Source organism: Balaenoptera acutorostrata, chromosome 10 (genome assembly GCF_949987535.1).
Source record: "Balaenoptera acutorostrata chromosome 10, mBalAcu1.1, whole genome shotgun sequence".
Taxonomy (NCBI): Eukaryota; Metazoa; Chordata; class Mammalia; order Artiodactyla; family Balaenopteridae; genus Balaenoptera; species Balaenoptera acutorostrata.
The window spans coordinates 55,178,944-55,192,166 of record NC_080073.1 but is presented as its reverse complement, the minus strand read 5'-3'; the positions used below and the strand labels follow the sequence as shown (position 1 = coordinate 55,192,166).

Below are 13,223 nucleotides of genomic sequence, written 5' to 3'. Positions count from 1 at the left end.
TTTATTTATTTTTTAATTATTTTTTATTGGAGTATAGTTGATTTACAGTGTTGTATTAGTTTCTGCTATACAGCAAAGTGAATCAGTTATACATATACATATATCCACTCTTTTTTAGATTCTTTTCCCATACAGGTCATAACAGAGTATTGAGTAGAGTTCCCTGTGCTATACAGTAGGTCCTTATTAGTTGTCTATTTTATATATAGTAGTGGGTATATGTCAATCCCAATCTCTCAATTTATCCCTGTCCCCCCTTCCCCCCTTGGTAACCATAAATTTGTTTTCTGCATCTAACTGCAAGTATTTTAAGGGTAGTAGTAAAAAAATAAAGACATGGGTTCTAACATAGAGTTAGAACCAGACTTATATCCATAATTTGTACATCATTATTATTTATCCCATGTCAGTACAGGCTACTTCTGTCTGCATATGAAGGAATTAGGGACCCTGATCAGGTAGAAGACAGCAGGAAGCTTAAGGACTATGGAGAATTATAGTAAAGGCTGAAAGTCCAAATACATTGTTGTGTCAACTTAAAGAAAAACACACAACATAGGAGTTGTTAAAGTTTTATTCAGGGACCTTACTGAGGACTGTGGCCTGGGAGACAGCCTCTCAGAAGCTCTGAGGGAATTATTCCAAAAAAGGTAGTGGAGAAACTAGCTTACATATGATTTTTGGTTGGGAATATGTGCAGTCAAGCATACACCTTGATAAAAAATTACTGCTAGTCACAAAGAACAAATATCTTAAGTTAATGATGTTAGTGCTTTTCTATCAATGGGAAGAAGCAAGAATCGGGGCTCATTAAAATTCTCCCTGACCTCTACATCTAACTGTCTAAGGGGCCTGTTTGTCCAAAGCACAGTGCCGCATCCTGTTTTTCATCCCAAATTCCCCTGACGGTGCCCTGTTGGTGACAGCAGTGGCTAAGGACCTAGGGCTGGGGGCTGAGCCAGGCTCTTTGTTCTTTGTTCTCAGTTCTAGTGCTGGCAGTTTTCATCTGGAATTCTAAAAGTGTTTCAACTACATCCTGTCATTGTATCCATCTCATTTATTAATATTTTCATTTAGCAAACATTTGATAGAAGCCTGCTTTTAGCCAGACTTGGTATTAGTCCTTCCTGTGCTCAGGTCATGATCTGGCACTTGGCACAGAGAGAACCATGCATGTGAACGGTGATGTTTCCAAACTCTGTGGTATTGGGCGTGATTTCTAAGCTAGAGGATGTTCTATGGCTATCATGCTAGAGGCAGACATCCATTCTCTGTTCCCCAAATACCGATCCATATTTCTATTATGACAGCCATTGCCATCCATTCGAGTATTCCTTTTACTTGTCTTTTTGCCTCTAGACTGACCACTTTGTCAGGTACAGAGTCCAGGGTAGTGAAACATATATGTATACTGAATAGCTTTCAGTTTTCTTTTTTTAATGAATGACTGTGTTAAAAATGTTTCTAAGTTAAACACCCTTTGATTAGTATCGTTTTTGAATTCATTAGTAGGAACAGCTTTTTAATGTACAAGTCACCCTGAATATCACAGGGGTAGTTATCCACACCTGAAAAAAAAGAGTTTCTAGATTAAAATTTTATCATATTTTATCTTAGTTGTTGAAATTTTTTTTAATTTGTTTTCATCTCATCCCTCTACTCTCACACAAAGATTTTTTAAGCTCGCCCCCAATGAACTGCTTCTGTTGTCATTAGCTTACTCTCTCTACCAGCTCCTCCCACTCTACTTTTTTTTTCTGAAGTAAGATTTATAATCTATCTGAGGTGAGAAATTTTTTAATTTAATATTTAAAACATCAGACTTGTAAGTTATGATAATAAAGAGATATTTTTTAAAAAGCATCACCACAAATCCAATATAAATACTAGAAGAATTTAAATAAACTGAACGCTAAAAGTTAAAAATTGTTCAACTTCTCTAAGGGACAGCAGGAATTCTGCTATTAATACATATTAGCTGAAATGTATGTCAATATCTACTTATAAGATACGATGTTAGAAACATTTTTAATGAATCGTAAAACTGAAGTTGTGTTAGGTTTAAATAAAAATCAATATATAGTGTTTTACATTAATTTTGCTAAGCAAAATACTTGTCGTCTGTTCATTTGCTTAAAATATCAAATCCTGTAAACCATTAGATTATTTTATCAGTTTATGCATTCGATGTTTTATGTTTAATGCAGAGTTTGGAAGACTAGAAATACTCCACTAAGCAAGCAAATTGTAATCACTTCTTCATAATTACCATGCAACTTTATTGCCATGCATTGTTATAATTATATTTTAAATATTCCCCATTTACATGAGAGACCATAATGTCTTCTAGCACATTACAATCTGTGGCTTATAACTGCATCTCACTTCCACAAAGGCCTTTTCTTCATTTAGCCTCTATTTCAACTACTGTTAAAAGAGACTAAACAAAATCAATTGGCATCATAATACTGCAATAAGGAAATTGTAGACAATATAATATTTCTGTGCTACTGAAATCGTCTCATTATTCAGAGGATTCATGTTTAACATCTAAGGTATATTCCTCCTTCCTTAAGGATTCAGTCATAATCACATCAGTGCTTCTCAAACTTCAGTGCGTACAGGAATCACCTTGGGATCTGGTGCAAATACAGATTTTAATTTAGTATATCTGGTAAAGAGCCCTCGACTCTGCATTTCTAACAGGCTCCCATGTGCTGATACCACTGCTGCTGGTGCTTGGGCCACACTTTGAATAGCAACACTGTCAAGTATTATGTATATCTATGTGCAAAATGCTGTTAACAATTTTCACACACACACACACAAACTTCACCCAGAACTCTGCTATAATCACTTTCCACCTTCAAGCCTGGAAATTACTTATTACTGTTAGAAGACTTAACACAAACAGAAAGTGTTACCAAAATCAGCTTCCGCTGTTCACCACTCAAAAGCCAATACTCAAGAGACAAGTGTTGGTTGAAAAGAAAAGATTGCTTTATTCAGGAGACCAGTAACCTGGAGAGAAGGTGGACTCGTGTCCAAGAACCAACTCCCAAGTTTCTGCTCAACCATGAAAGTTTTTAGAGGAAGAATCATTTGGGGAGGGGTTCAGAGTCTTTGTTATCTTCCGCTGTGTATAGACCTTCTTCTGATTGGTTGGTGGTGAGGTAGCAGGGTGGTATCCAGGAATTTTGTGCTTGGCCTGAAGTTACCATCCTCCACCTGGGTGGGGGCCTTAGTTCCTGCAGAAGAACTCAGAGATATATTGTTCTGTATATTCCTTGAGGAGGAACCAGGACCCTGCCCCAGGGCGGCTGCACTAGTGGTTCTTGCCTGTTCCTCCTTTGTTCCTGCATTCTCTCCTCTCCCTGATTAGCAACTCTTTGAATCTACCCTTTGGAACTCAGGGAAGGTCAAGGAGGCTGAATGAAGCCTATTTCCTACAAAGAAGAAATGGGGGACATGGAAAGGATTTGTACCCAGGAGGACCCCACAGGGTCCTTCTCGGTTTCAAAACATCATTGAACCTGTGAAAAAAATCTGCCAAGTAAGCATTAGGGAATTTCACTCTGAAGTGACATGGGGTATTAAGAGACAGCTTCCAGAAGAATGTGACATTTGAGCTACATTCTGAAGGTTGATTAGTAGTTTGCCAGATGGAGGGTGTGGGTCCAGGGGGCGGGGTAGGAGGGAAATGCAAAAGGAAATTTCAGGCAGGAAGAAAGGCATTTAGAGGTGAGGGCACTGTAAACCACTGGGGGAGCGGAGGAGACAGATGAAAGGTAAGATTAAGGGCACAAATTCTTATCTTCTAATTGAGGAGTTGAGATTTTATCTTGCAGGTGTTTAGAAATTACATGAGGACTAGAAGATTATATAAATCTAATTAATATAATTTACTAATGTTTTCTCTTCCACTCTGAATAAAATAGTCCCTTGGGAAATTAACAATCAGAATGACATGCCTGCAATTCAAGGGTAATATTATGGATATTCCATCTTATTTTAATGACACATTTGAACATTTGTTTCTGGGGTTTTATTTTTTAATTCATTTAGCGAAACATTGTGGCCCTATCTTCTTTCCCATCATAATCATCTTCAAATTAAGAAAGTAACAGGAGATGTTTCAACTTAGCAATGTCAATAAATACACATAGGTCATTGTCAACATCCACAGCCTAACAGTTTATGAAGATCCTTGAATATCAGGGTGGCTAAGATTTGAAGCCTCTAAGACACTGTAAAACACAATTTGCAAAGATATCTCAGTTGAAAGCTAAGAAAGTCTCACCCCATGACTTTTTAAATTTCCCCTAGTGTTAAAAATAATTTTTTGAAAGTTCTCTTTTCAATAATGGTAAACTTCAAGATAGGTTTAAAATCCAGAATCTCCTAGTCTATCTATATTTGATCCTTGGCAAGCTAGACTATTGTTATCTGGTAATATTTGTTTCAAGGATGCTTCTGCACAATTTTTTATGCTAGTGGATAAAAGAAATCTTAAGGTTAATCGTTCATTCAGTCTTTTCTTTTCCTGCCAGGGCTGCTCCCCAATTCTATAGCTTCCAAGGTTTCACACACAAAAAAAAGACTTTTAAATGTATATATACACATATACACACATACACATATGTACAGTAGGAGAGGAAAAATAATTTCCTCTCTACTCTTCTAAGTCTTGACTGAGGCACCCCCTGTAATAAATGACAGATTAACAAGAGAAAAACAAACAGGAGTTTAATAACATGTATACTTCCTATATACATGGCAGGTGCTCAGAAAAACTGAGCCCCTCAGTCAGCAGTCATTCATGGCAAAAGACAAGGATACAGGGAAGGGTAAAGAATTAGGACCACATGTGGGAGATCATGAATTGGGCAGCATCCCAGCCAGCAGAGAGAATGGAGCTCCCAGGAGCTGTACAAAATAAAAGACTTGTATAGGCAGAAAAGAGTGGGACAAGAAAGGCATATTAGCAAAAAGTGGATTGGTTGTGACAAGGTCCCTTTCCTTTAGGGGATGCAGGGGTCTGTCAGGCAGGTTACCTACCTCTCTATCGGTGACCAAGGGTTTCCTGATGGACTGGTTTCAGATTCCATTTCTCAGAGAGGCTGAAACTATAAGTCTCTGGTGACATGGGGCTTAGCATAAGTGACTCCATTTAGGGCTTGTTGTCTTGTTTTTAACACCAACATAATCAGAAGGGGTTGATTCTTGTCTCTTTACTTCTGAGGCAAGTTCACATTCTGCTTCAACTGATTATTTTTTCAACAATATTTGTTATATTCTTTTATGGTCTGCCAGTACTTTTTTGAAGCCCAGTTAGTTAGAACAGCCGCCAACAGAGTTGAAACTAAAAGGGGGCCAAATGTCTCTCCAGAAGCAAGAGGACTTCAAAAGATATGCATTACAAAGCACTACTGTGACTCACATAATCACTTATTTTTAAAGGGGATTTGCTAATGTAAAATTGGTTTCTTATCTTCCCAGCCCCTAGTGAGCCTTTACTGTGCAAATTCGCTGATGGAGGACAAAAGAAGCGACAGAATCAAAGTAAATACACCCAGAATGGAAGGCCTTGGCCCAGGGAAGGAGAGGTGAGTCCTGACTGACCTGTGCTCAGAAATGTGGCCGCAGACATCCCTCAGGAGGGTGGCAAGACCGACACACGGGGCTGTGAGAGAACCAGGTCCTGTAGAAAACCAGATGGCAAATGAGCAGGCCTATATTGATTTAATCAGAATAAAATTAGTTCAGGAGGAGTATAGGACTTCCAAATCGACCTCAGTTCTGCACTACAGTAAGTCTTCTGTCTTTAACCAAACTTGAACCCTATAATACTCACTGAAAGACTTAGCCACAAAGAATTGATCCATAATTGTGTCATAGTTAAAAAATGAGGGTATAATTACTTAAGAAAATATTTTCAGTGAAAACAGTAGTGAGAGTTAAATGTTTGTGTTTGAAAAAAACAAACAAAAATTTAGACTTATTTCATTCTACTGTTGAGATGTTCCACTTGCACGTATATGTGTAGTTACTAAATGCCCATGTGCTCATAAACATGTAGATATGTGTCTTACATATGTAATATCAATATAAAATATGACATTTTCTGTTGGTCAAGGAGAAAGAAAAGCAGACACACACAAGGTTTTGCTTTTCCCAACAAGGAGAAAAGCACTTAACAGTTAATTATCCCTTTACTCTCCTAACACAAAACAGTAGAAAAGCAAGCTTATGGCTCCAGTGCCACTTGGGAATGGATTCCTGTTGGTTATTTTTGTTGTGAGAAGACAAGGAAAAGGTGTCTGGGCTTCCAAGAGATCTTTTTATTCTTTGTGAAATAGAATTGAGTTGTTTGAATGCCTTGAATAAATGCCATTTTGTACCAAGGCCATCATTTCAACAGAAGAGCTTTATTTCGTATTTCTATTCAAAGCATCTACTTCATCCGTTTATCATTTAAGAGGCATCCTACTTGATGCAGCATTTTATACTTTCAACACTGAGATTACAGTTGTAAGGAAAGAAAAGAGGGTGGGATTTTTTTCTCAGCAAAACCTTTAGCCATTTTTCAGTTTCTAAGACTGTAGTCTGTTTTGAGTATTTCCATGCAGATCTCAAAACCCCTTGTAAAGTAGATAGCTATGTTTAAGTACTATATAATCTATAACTCATTACCTTAAGGAAAAAGAGAATCACCATTGAACACTTGAAGCTAATAAAAGAAAAACAAGAGTTTCAATATTTCAATTTTAGAAAGGCAGTTAGAACAGAAGAGAGTAGGGTGTGGCCGTGTGTTTTTAGTAGGCAGTTTGTGATCATCAGGTAGCCCACTGCCCCCAGAAGAAAGGTGATTTCACAATGGTCCCACGCCAGTCATCCATGGTCTAGAAAGACTCATTTGATCTTTCAAAATTTTCTTGAGTCAAATGCCCGCTGATTAAAGATTTCTGGATCACAGACCATAACCCCAAAGCCTCAATATTTAACTAGGTAACTTAGCAATGATGACTGAAATTTCAGTTCCTATATTATTACATTCACTGAATAGATACCAATTGCAGCAAGACACCTCACTTGAGTCTACATTTCTTAGAAACCAAACCAATAAACATAAAAGAAATGTAAACTTAAGAGCGGCCACCCTGCTACTGTATACAGAATCCAGGGCTCTGGGTTTAGAGCATGATAAAGACCACGTGTACTATTTGCCATGGAAGCATTGTGGAGTCAGATTTAGGACCCAGGCACCTTGTAATTTAAATGTAGGTTTTAAAGTATATTCTTAATCTTTGCTTTCAAAAGTTGCTTTTTAAGAGCTATAGGTTTTCTTGTTGAATATGAAAATCAAGGGACCATCATAAATTTATCTGTGACCAATAAAAACATATTCCAAGTATGCAGATACATTTCAGAGGAAAGACATCAGAAAAAGAAATGGCATGAACTGAAAATACACTTATCAGATATCTTGGTTTTGAGGTGAGCATGTTAATTTTTACTCTGTGATTATGTGATTATGGTCTTAGAAGTAGACACACCAAGAATATTGGATAACTTTGCCCATTATTACATATATTTTTTCTTCTATTTCCCCTTGCATAGTACTTGCTAGACTAAATAAAAGTATGTATATTAGTATGGTGTATAAGGTATGACATCATACAAATTAATCCTATGTAAGCAATATTTAATCATTTCTTATAAACCAGTCAGTTCTAGTTACTGTATTTCATTGTTTCTAAGACACACATTTTTGTTGTTGTTTTTCCACATTTTGACACTGCTGAAATGGACTCTCCTCTTATAATCAATGGCAAGACAGTTTGTATTTTCTCCTGTTAAGTCACCTGGGGGTACTATCTACATTCTCTGCTTTAGGTCTTTGACCGCATAGATCTTATCAATTGAAACTCTAACCAGAGAAGGACTGTGGGTCATCTTCTTAGAGAGAACTTTTTGCTTCCTTCCCTCACCCAGATTGAGACATGCATCTTCCCTTGAAGTCCATTTCTGGTGGGTGGTTTTGTGTTTTATTTACCTTGTAGCCCTTTGGCATTCCAGCTTTATAAGGAGATCATTTGGGTGGTTTGTTTTTGCTTGTTTGTTTTGTTATATAAAATAATGGTAAACCTTTCAATCATCGTTGCCTTAGATAAAATAAAAAATGATCATTTAGATTCTGCTGCTTCACAACCTGAGATCATAGCCCAGAATGAGGCTAATGTTTACTTGTCCTCTCTCTTGAGTCAGGTGAAAAATGATAATGTGAAAAAGATTTCTGAGGCAGTGCTTCAGATACAAAACCAGTGGCTTGCAAGCAACTTTGAAGTACCTTAAACATGAAAATTGATAGGCTAATTAAAATTTTAATTTCTTATGTAAAGCTGTTTTATTCTGGGTGGCATTTTGATAACCATTCTTCTAGCATAGTTTGGTGAAATGCTATTACTGAACACGTTATAAATTAGTGTAAATTAGCCAGGTTTTGAAATATAAGTATATGCTGGCAGACATACTTTTGCAGAAGTGAAAAACACTGGAATATTTTAAAGTTATTAACTAATCTCTCAAGTGACACCCAAAGCTATCAGCAGAAGGGCCAGGGATTGGGGCTGTGAGCCCTCTCTTTCCAAGGGCTCTAACAGTCTTACCATTTTATTTCTTTTTTTTTTTTTTTCAAACATCTTTATTGAAGTATAATTGCCTTACAATAGTGTGTTAGCATCTGCTTTATAACAAAGTGAATCAGTTATACATATACAATATGTTCCCATTTCTCTTCCCTCTTGCATCTCCCTCCCTCCCACCCTCCCCATCCCACCCCTCTAGGTGGTCACAAAGCACCGAGCTGATCTCCCTGTGCTATGCGGCTGCTTCCCACTAGCTATCTATTTTACATTTGGTAGTGTATATATGTCCATGACACTCTCTTACCCTGTCACATCTCACCCCACCCCCTCCCCATATCCTCAAGTCCATTCTCTAGTAGGTCTGTGTCTTTATTCCCGTCTTGCCACTAGGTTCTTCATGGCCTTTTTTTTTTTTTTTTCCCTTAGATTCCATATATATGTGTTAGCATACTGTATTTGTTTTTCTCTTTCTGACTTACTTCACTCTGTATGACAGACTCTAACTCCATCCACCTCATTACAAATACCTCCATTTCATTTCTTTTTATGGCTGAGTAATATTCCATTGTATATATGTGCCACATCTTCTTTATCCATTCATCTGTCGATGGACACTTAGGTTGCTTCCATGTCCTGGCTATTGTAAATAGAGCTGCAATGAACATTTTGGTACATGACTCTTTTTGACCTATGGTTTTCTCAGAGTATATGCCCAGTAGTGGGATTGCTGGGTCGTATGGTAGTTCTATTTGTAGTTTTTTTTTTTTTTTTTTTTTTTTTTAATAGTTGAGTTTTTTCCGTTTATTTATTTATTTATTTATTTATTTTTTTGGCTGTGTTGGGTCTTCGTTTCTGTGCGAGGGCTTTCTCTAGTTGCGGCAAGCGGGGGCCACTCTTCATCGCGGTGCGCGGGCCTCTCACTGTCGTGGCCTCTCTCGTTGCGGAGCACAGGCTCCAGACGCGCAGGCTCAGTAGTTGTGGCTCACGGGCCTAGTTGCTCCGCGGCATGTGGGATCTTCCCAGACCAGGGCTCGAACCCGTGTCCCCTGCATTGGCAGGCAGATTCTCAACCACTGCGCCACAAGGGAAGCCCCTATTTGTAGTTTTTTAAGGAACCTCCATACTGTTCTCCATAGTGGCTGTATCAATTTACATTCCCACCAACAGTGCAAGAGTGTTCCCTTTCCTCCACACCCTCTCCAGCATTTATTGTTTCTAGATTTTTTGATGATGGCCATTCTGACCCGTGTGAGATGATATCTCATTGTAGTTTTGATTTGCATTTCTCTAATGATTAATGATGTTGAGCATTCTTTCATGTGTCTGTAGGCCATCTGTATATCTTCTTTGGAGAAATGTCTATTTAGATCTTCTGCCCATTTTTGGATTGGGTTGTTCGTTTTTTTGTTATTGAGCTGCATGAGCTGCTTGTAAATCTTGGAGATTAATCCTTTGTCAGTTGCTTCATTTGCAAATATTTTCTCCCATTCTGAGGGTTGTCTTTTGGTCTTGTTTATGGTTTCCTTTGCTGTGCAAAAGCTTTTCAGTTTCATTAGGTCCCATTTGTTTATTTGTGTTCTTATTTCCATTTCTCTGGGAGCTGGGTCAAAAAGAATCTTGCTGTGATGTATGTCATAGAGTGTTCTGCCTATGTTTTCCTCTAAGAGTTTGATAGTGTCTGCCCTTACACTTAGGTCTTTAATCCATTTTGAGTTTATTTTTGTGCATGGTGTCAGGGAGTGTTCTAATTTCATACTTTTACATGTACCTGTCCAGTTTTCCCAGCACCACTTATTGAAGAGGCTGTCTTTTCTCCACTGTATATGCTTGCCTCCTTTATCAAAGATAAGTTGACCATATGTGTGTGGGTTTATCTCTGGGCTTTCTATCCTGTTCCATTGATCTATATTTCTGTTTTTGTGCCAATACCAAACTGTCTTGATTACTGAAGCTTTGTAATATAGTCTGAAGTCAGGGAGCCTGATTCCCCCAGCTCCATTTTTCGTTCTCAAGATTGCTTTGGCTATTCGGGGTCTTTTGTGTTTCCATACAAATTGTGAAATTTTTTGTTCTAGTTCTGTGAAAAATGCCAGTGGTAGTTTGATAGGGATTGCATTGAATCTGTAGATTGCTTTGGGTAGTAGAGTCATTTTCACAATGTTGATTCTTCCAATCCAGGAACATGGTATATCTCTCCATCTATTTGTATCATCTTTAATTTCTTTCATCAGTGTCTTATAATTTTCTGCATACAGGTCTTTTGTCTCCTTAGGTAGGTTTATTCCTACATATTTTATTCTTTTTGTTGCAATGGTAAATGGGAGTGTTTTCTTAATTTCACTTTCAGATTTTTCGTCATTAGTGTATAGAAATGCAAGAGATTTCTGTGCATTAATTTTGTATCCTGCTACTTTACCAAATTCATTGATTAGCTCTAGGAGTTTTCTGGTAGCATCTTTAGGATTCTCTATGTATAGTATCATGTCATCTGCAAACAGTGACAGCTTTACTTCTTCTTTTCCGATTTGGATTCCTTTTATTTCTTTGTCTTCTCTGATTGCTGTGGCTAACACTTCCAAAACTATGTTGAATAATAGTGGTGAGAGTGGGCAACCTTGTCTTGTTCCTGATCTTAGTGGAAATGGTTTCAGTTTTTCACCATTGAGGACAATGTTGGCTGTGGGTTTGTCATATATGGCCTTTATTCTGTTGAGGAAAGTTCCCTCTATGCCTACTTTCTGCAGGGCTTTTATCATAAATGGGTGTTGAATTTTGTCAAAAGCTTTCTCTGCATCTATTGAGATGATCATATGGTTTTTCTCCTTCAATTTGTTAATATGGTGTATCACATTGATTGATTTGCGTATATTGAAGAATCCTTGCATTCCTGGGATAAACCCCACTTGATCATGGTGTATGATCCTTTTAATGTGCTGTTGGATTCTGTTTGCTAGTATTTTGTTGAGGATTTTTGCATCTATGTTCATCAGTGATATTGGCCTGTAGTTTTCTTTCTTTGTGACATCTTTGTCTGGTTTTGGTATCAGGGTGATGGTGGCCTCGTAGAATGAGTTTGGGAGTGTTCCTCCCTCTGCAATATTTTGGAAGAGTTTGAGAAGGATAGGTGTTAGCTCTTCTCTAAATGTTTGATAGAATTCGCCTGTGAAGCCATCTGGTCCTGGGCTTTTGTTTGTTGGAAGGTTTTTAATCACAGTTTCAATTTCAGTGCTTGTGATTGGTCTGTTCATATTTTCTATTTCTTCCTGGTTCAGTCTCGGCAGTTTGTGCATTTCTAAGAATCTGTCCATTTCTTCCAGGTTGTCCATTTTATTGGCATATAGTTGCTTGTAGTAATCTCTCATGATCTTTTGTATTTCTGCAGTGTCAGTGGTTACTTCTCCTTTTTCATTTCTAATTCTATTGATCTGAGTCTTCTCCCTTTTTCTCTTGATGAGTCTGGCTAATGGTTTATCAATTTTGTTTATCTTCTCAAAGAACCAGCTTTTAGTTTCATTGATTTTTGCTATTGTTTCCTTCATTTCTTTTTCATTTATTTCTGACCTGATCTTTATAATTTCTTTCCTTCTGCTGGCTTTGGGGTTTTTTTGTTCTTCTTTCTCTAATTGCTTTAGGTGCAAGGTTAGGTTGTTTATTCGAGATGTTGCCTGTTTCTTGAGGTAGGCTTGTATTGCTATAAACTTCCCTCTTAGCACTGCTTTTGCTGTGTCCCATAGGTTTTGGGTCGTCGTGTCTCCATTGTCATTTGTTTCTAGGTATTTTTTGATTTCCCCTTTGATTTCTTCAGTAATCACTTCGTTATTAAGTAATGTATTGTGTAGCCTCCATGTGTTTGTATTTTTTACAGATCTTTTCCTGTAATTGATATCTAGTCTCATAGCGTTGTGGTCGGAAAAGATACTTGATACGATTTCAATTTTCTTAAATTTACCAAGGCTTGATTTGTGACCCAAGATATGATCTATCCTGGAGAATGTTCCATGAGCACTTGAGAAAAATGTGTATTCTGTTGTTTTTGGGTGGAATGTCCTATAAATATCAATTAAGTCCATCTTGTTTAATGTATCATTTAAAGCTTGTGTTTCCTTATTTATTTTCATTTTGGATGATCTGTCCATTGGTGAAAGTGGGGTGTTAAAGTCCCCTACTATGATTGTGTTGCTGTCAATTTCCCCTTTTATGGCTGTTAGTATTTGCCTTATGTATTGAGGTGCTCCTATGTTGGGTGCATAAATATTTACAATTGTTATACCTTCCTCTTGGATCGATCCCTTGATCATTATATAGTGTCCTTCTTTGTCTCTTGTAATAGTCTTTATTTTAAAGTCTATTTTGTCTGATATGAGAATTGCTACTCCAGCTTTCTTTTGATTTCCATTTGCATGGAATATCTTTTTCCATCCCCTCACTTTCAGTCTGTATGTGTCCCTAGGTCTGAAGTGGGTCTCTTGTAGACAGCATATATATGGGTCTTGTTTTTGTATCCATTCAGCCAGCCTGTGTCTTTTGGTGGGAGCATTTAATCCATTCACATTCAAGGTAATTATCGATATGTAT

General features: G+C 37.5%; 1 protein-coding gene across 11 annotated transcripts in view; it reads left to right on the top strand.

Moving 5' to 3' along the window:
• Positions 1-13,223, top strand: part of RBMS3 (RNA binding motif single stranded interacting protein 3) — a 727,705-nt gene that overhangs the window by 577,436 nt on the left and 137,046 nt on the right. For all 11 annotated transcript variants that reach the window (XM_057554702.1, XM_057554701.1, XM_057554705.1 and 8 more), the window contains exon 7: positions 5,500-5,606. In XM_057554702.1, the coding sequence (XP_057410685.1) occupies positions 5,500-5,606 (107 nt within the window). The remainder of the gene's footprint in view (positions 1-5,499; positions 5,607-13,223) is intronic.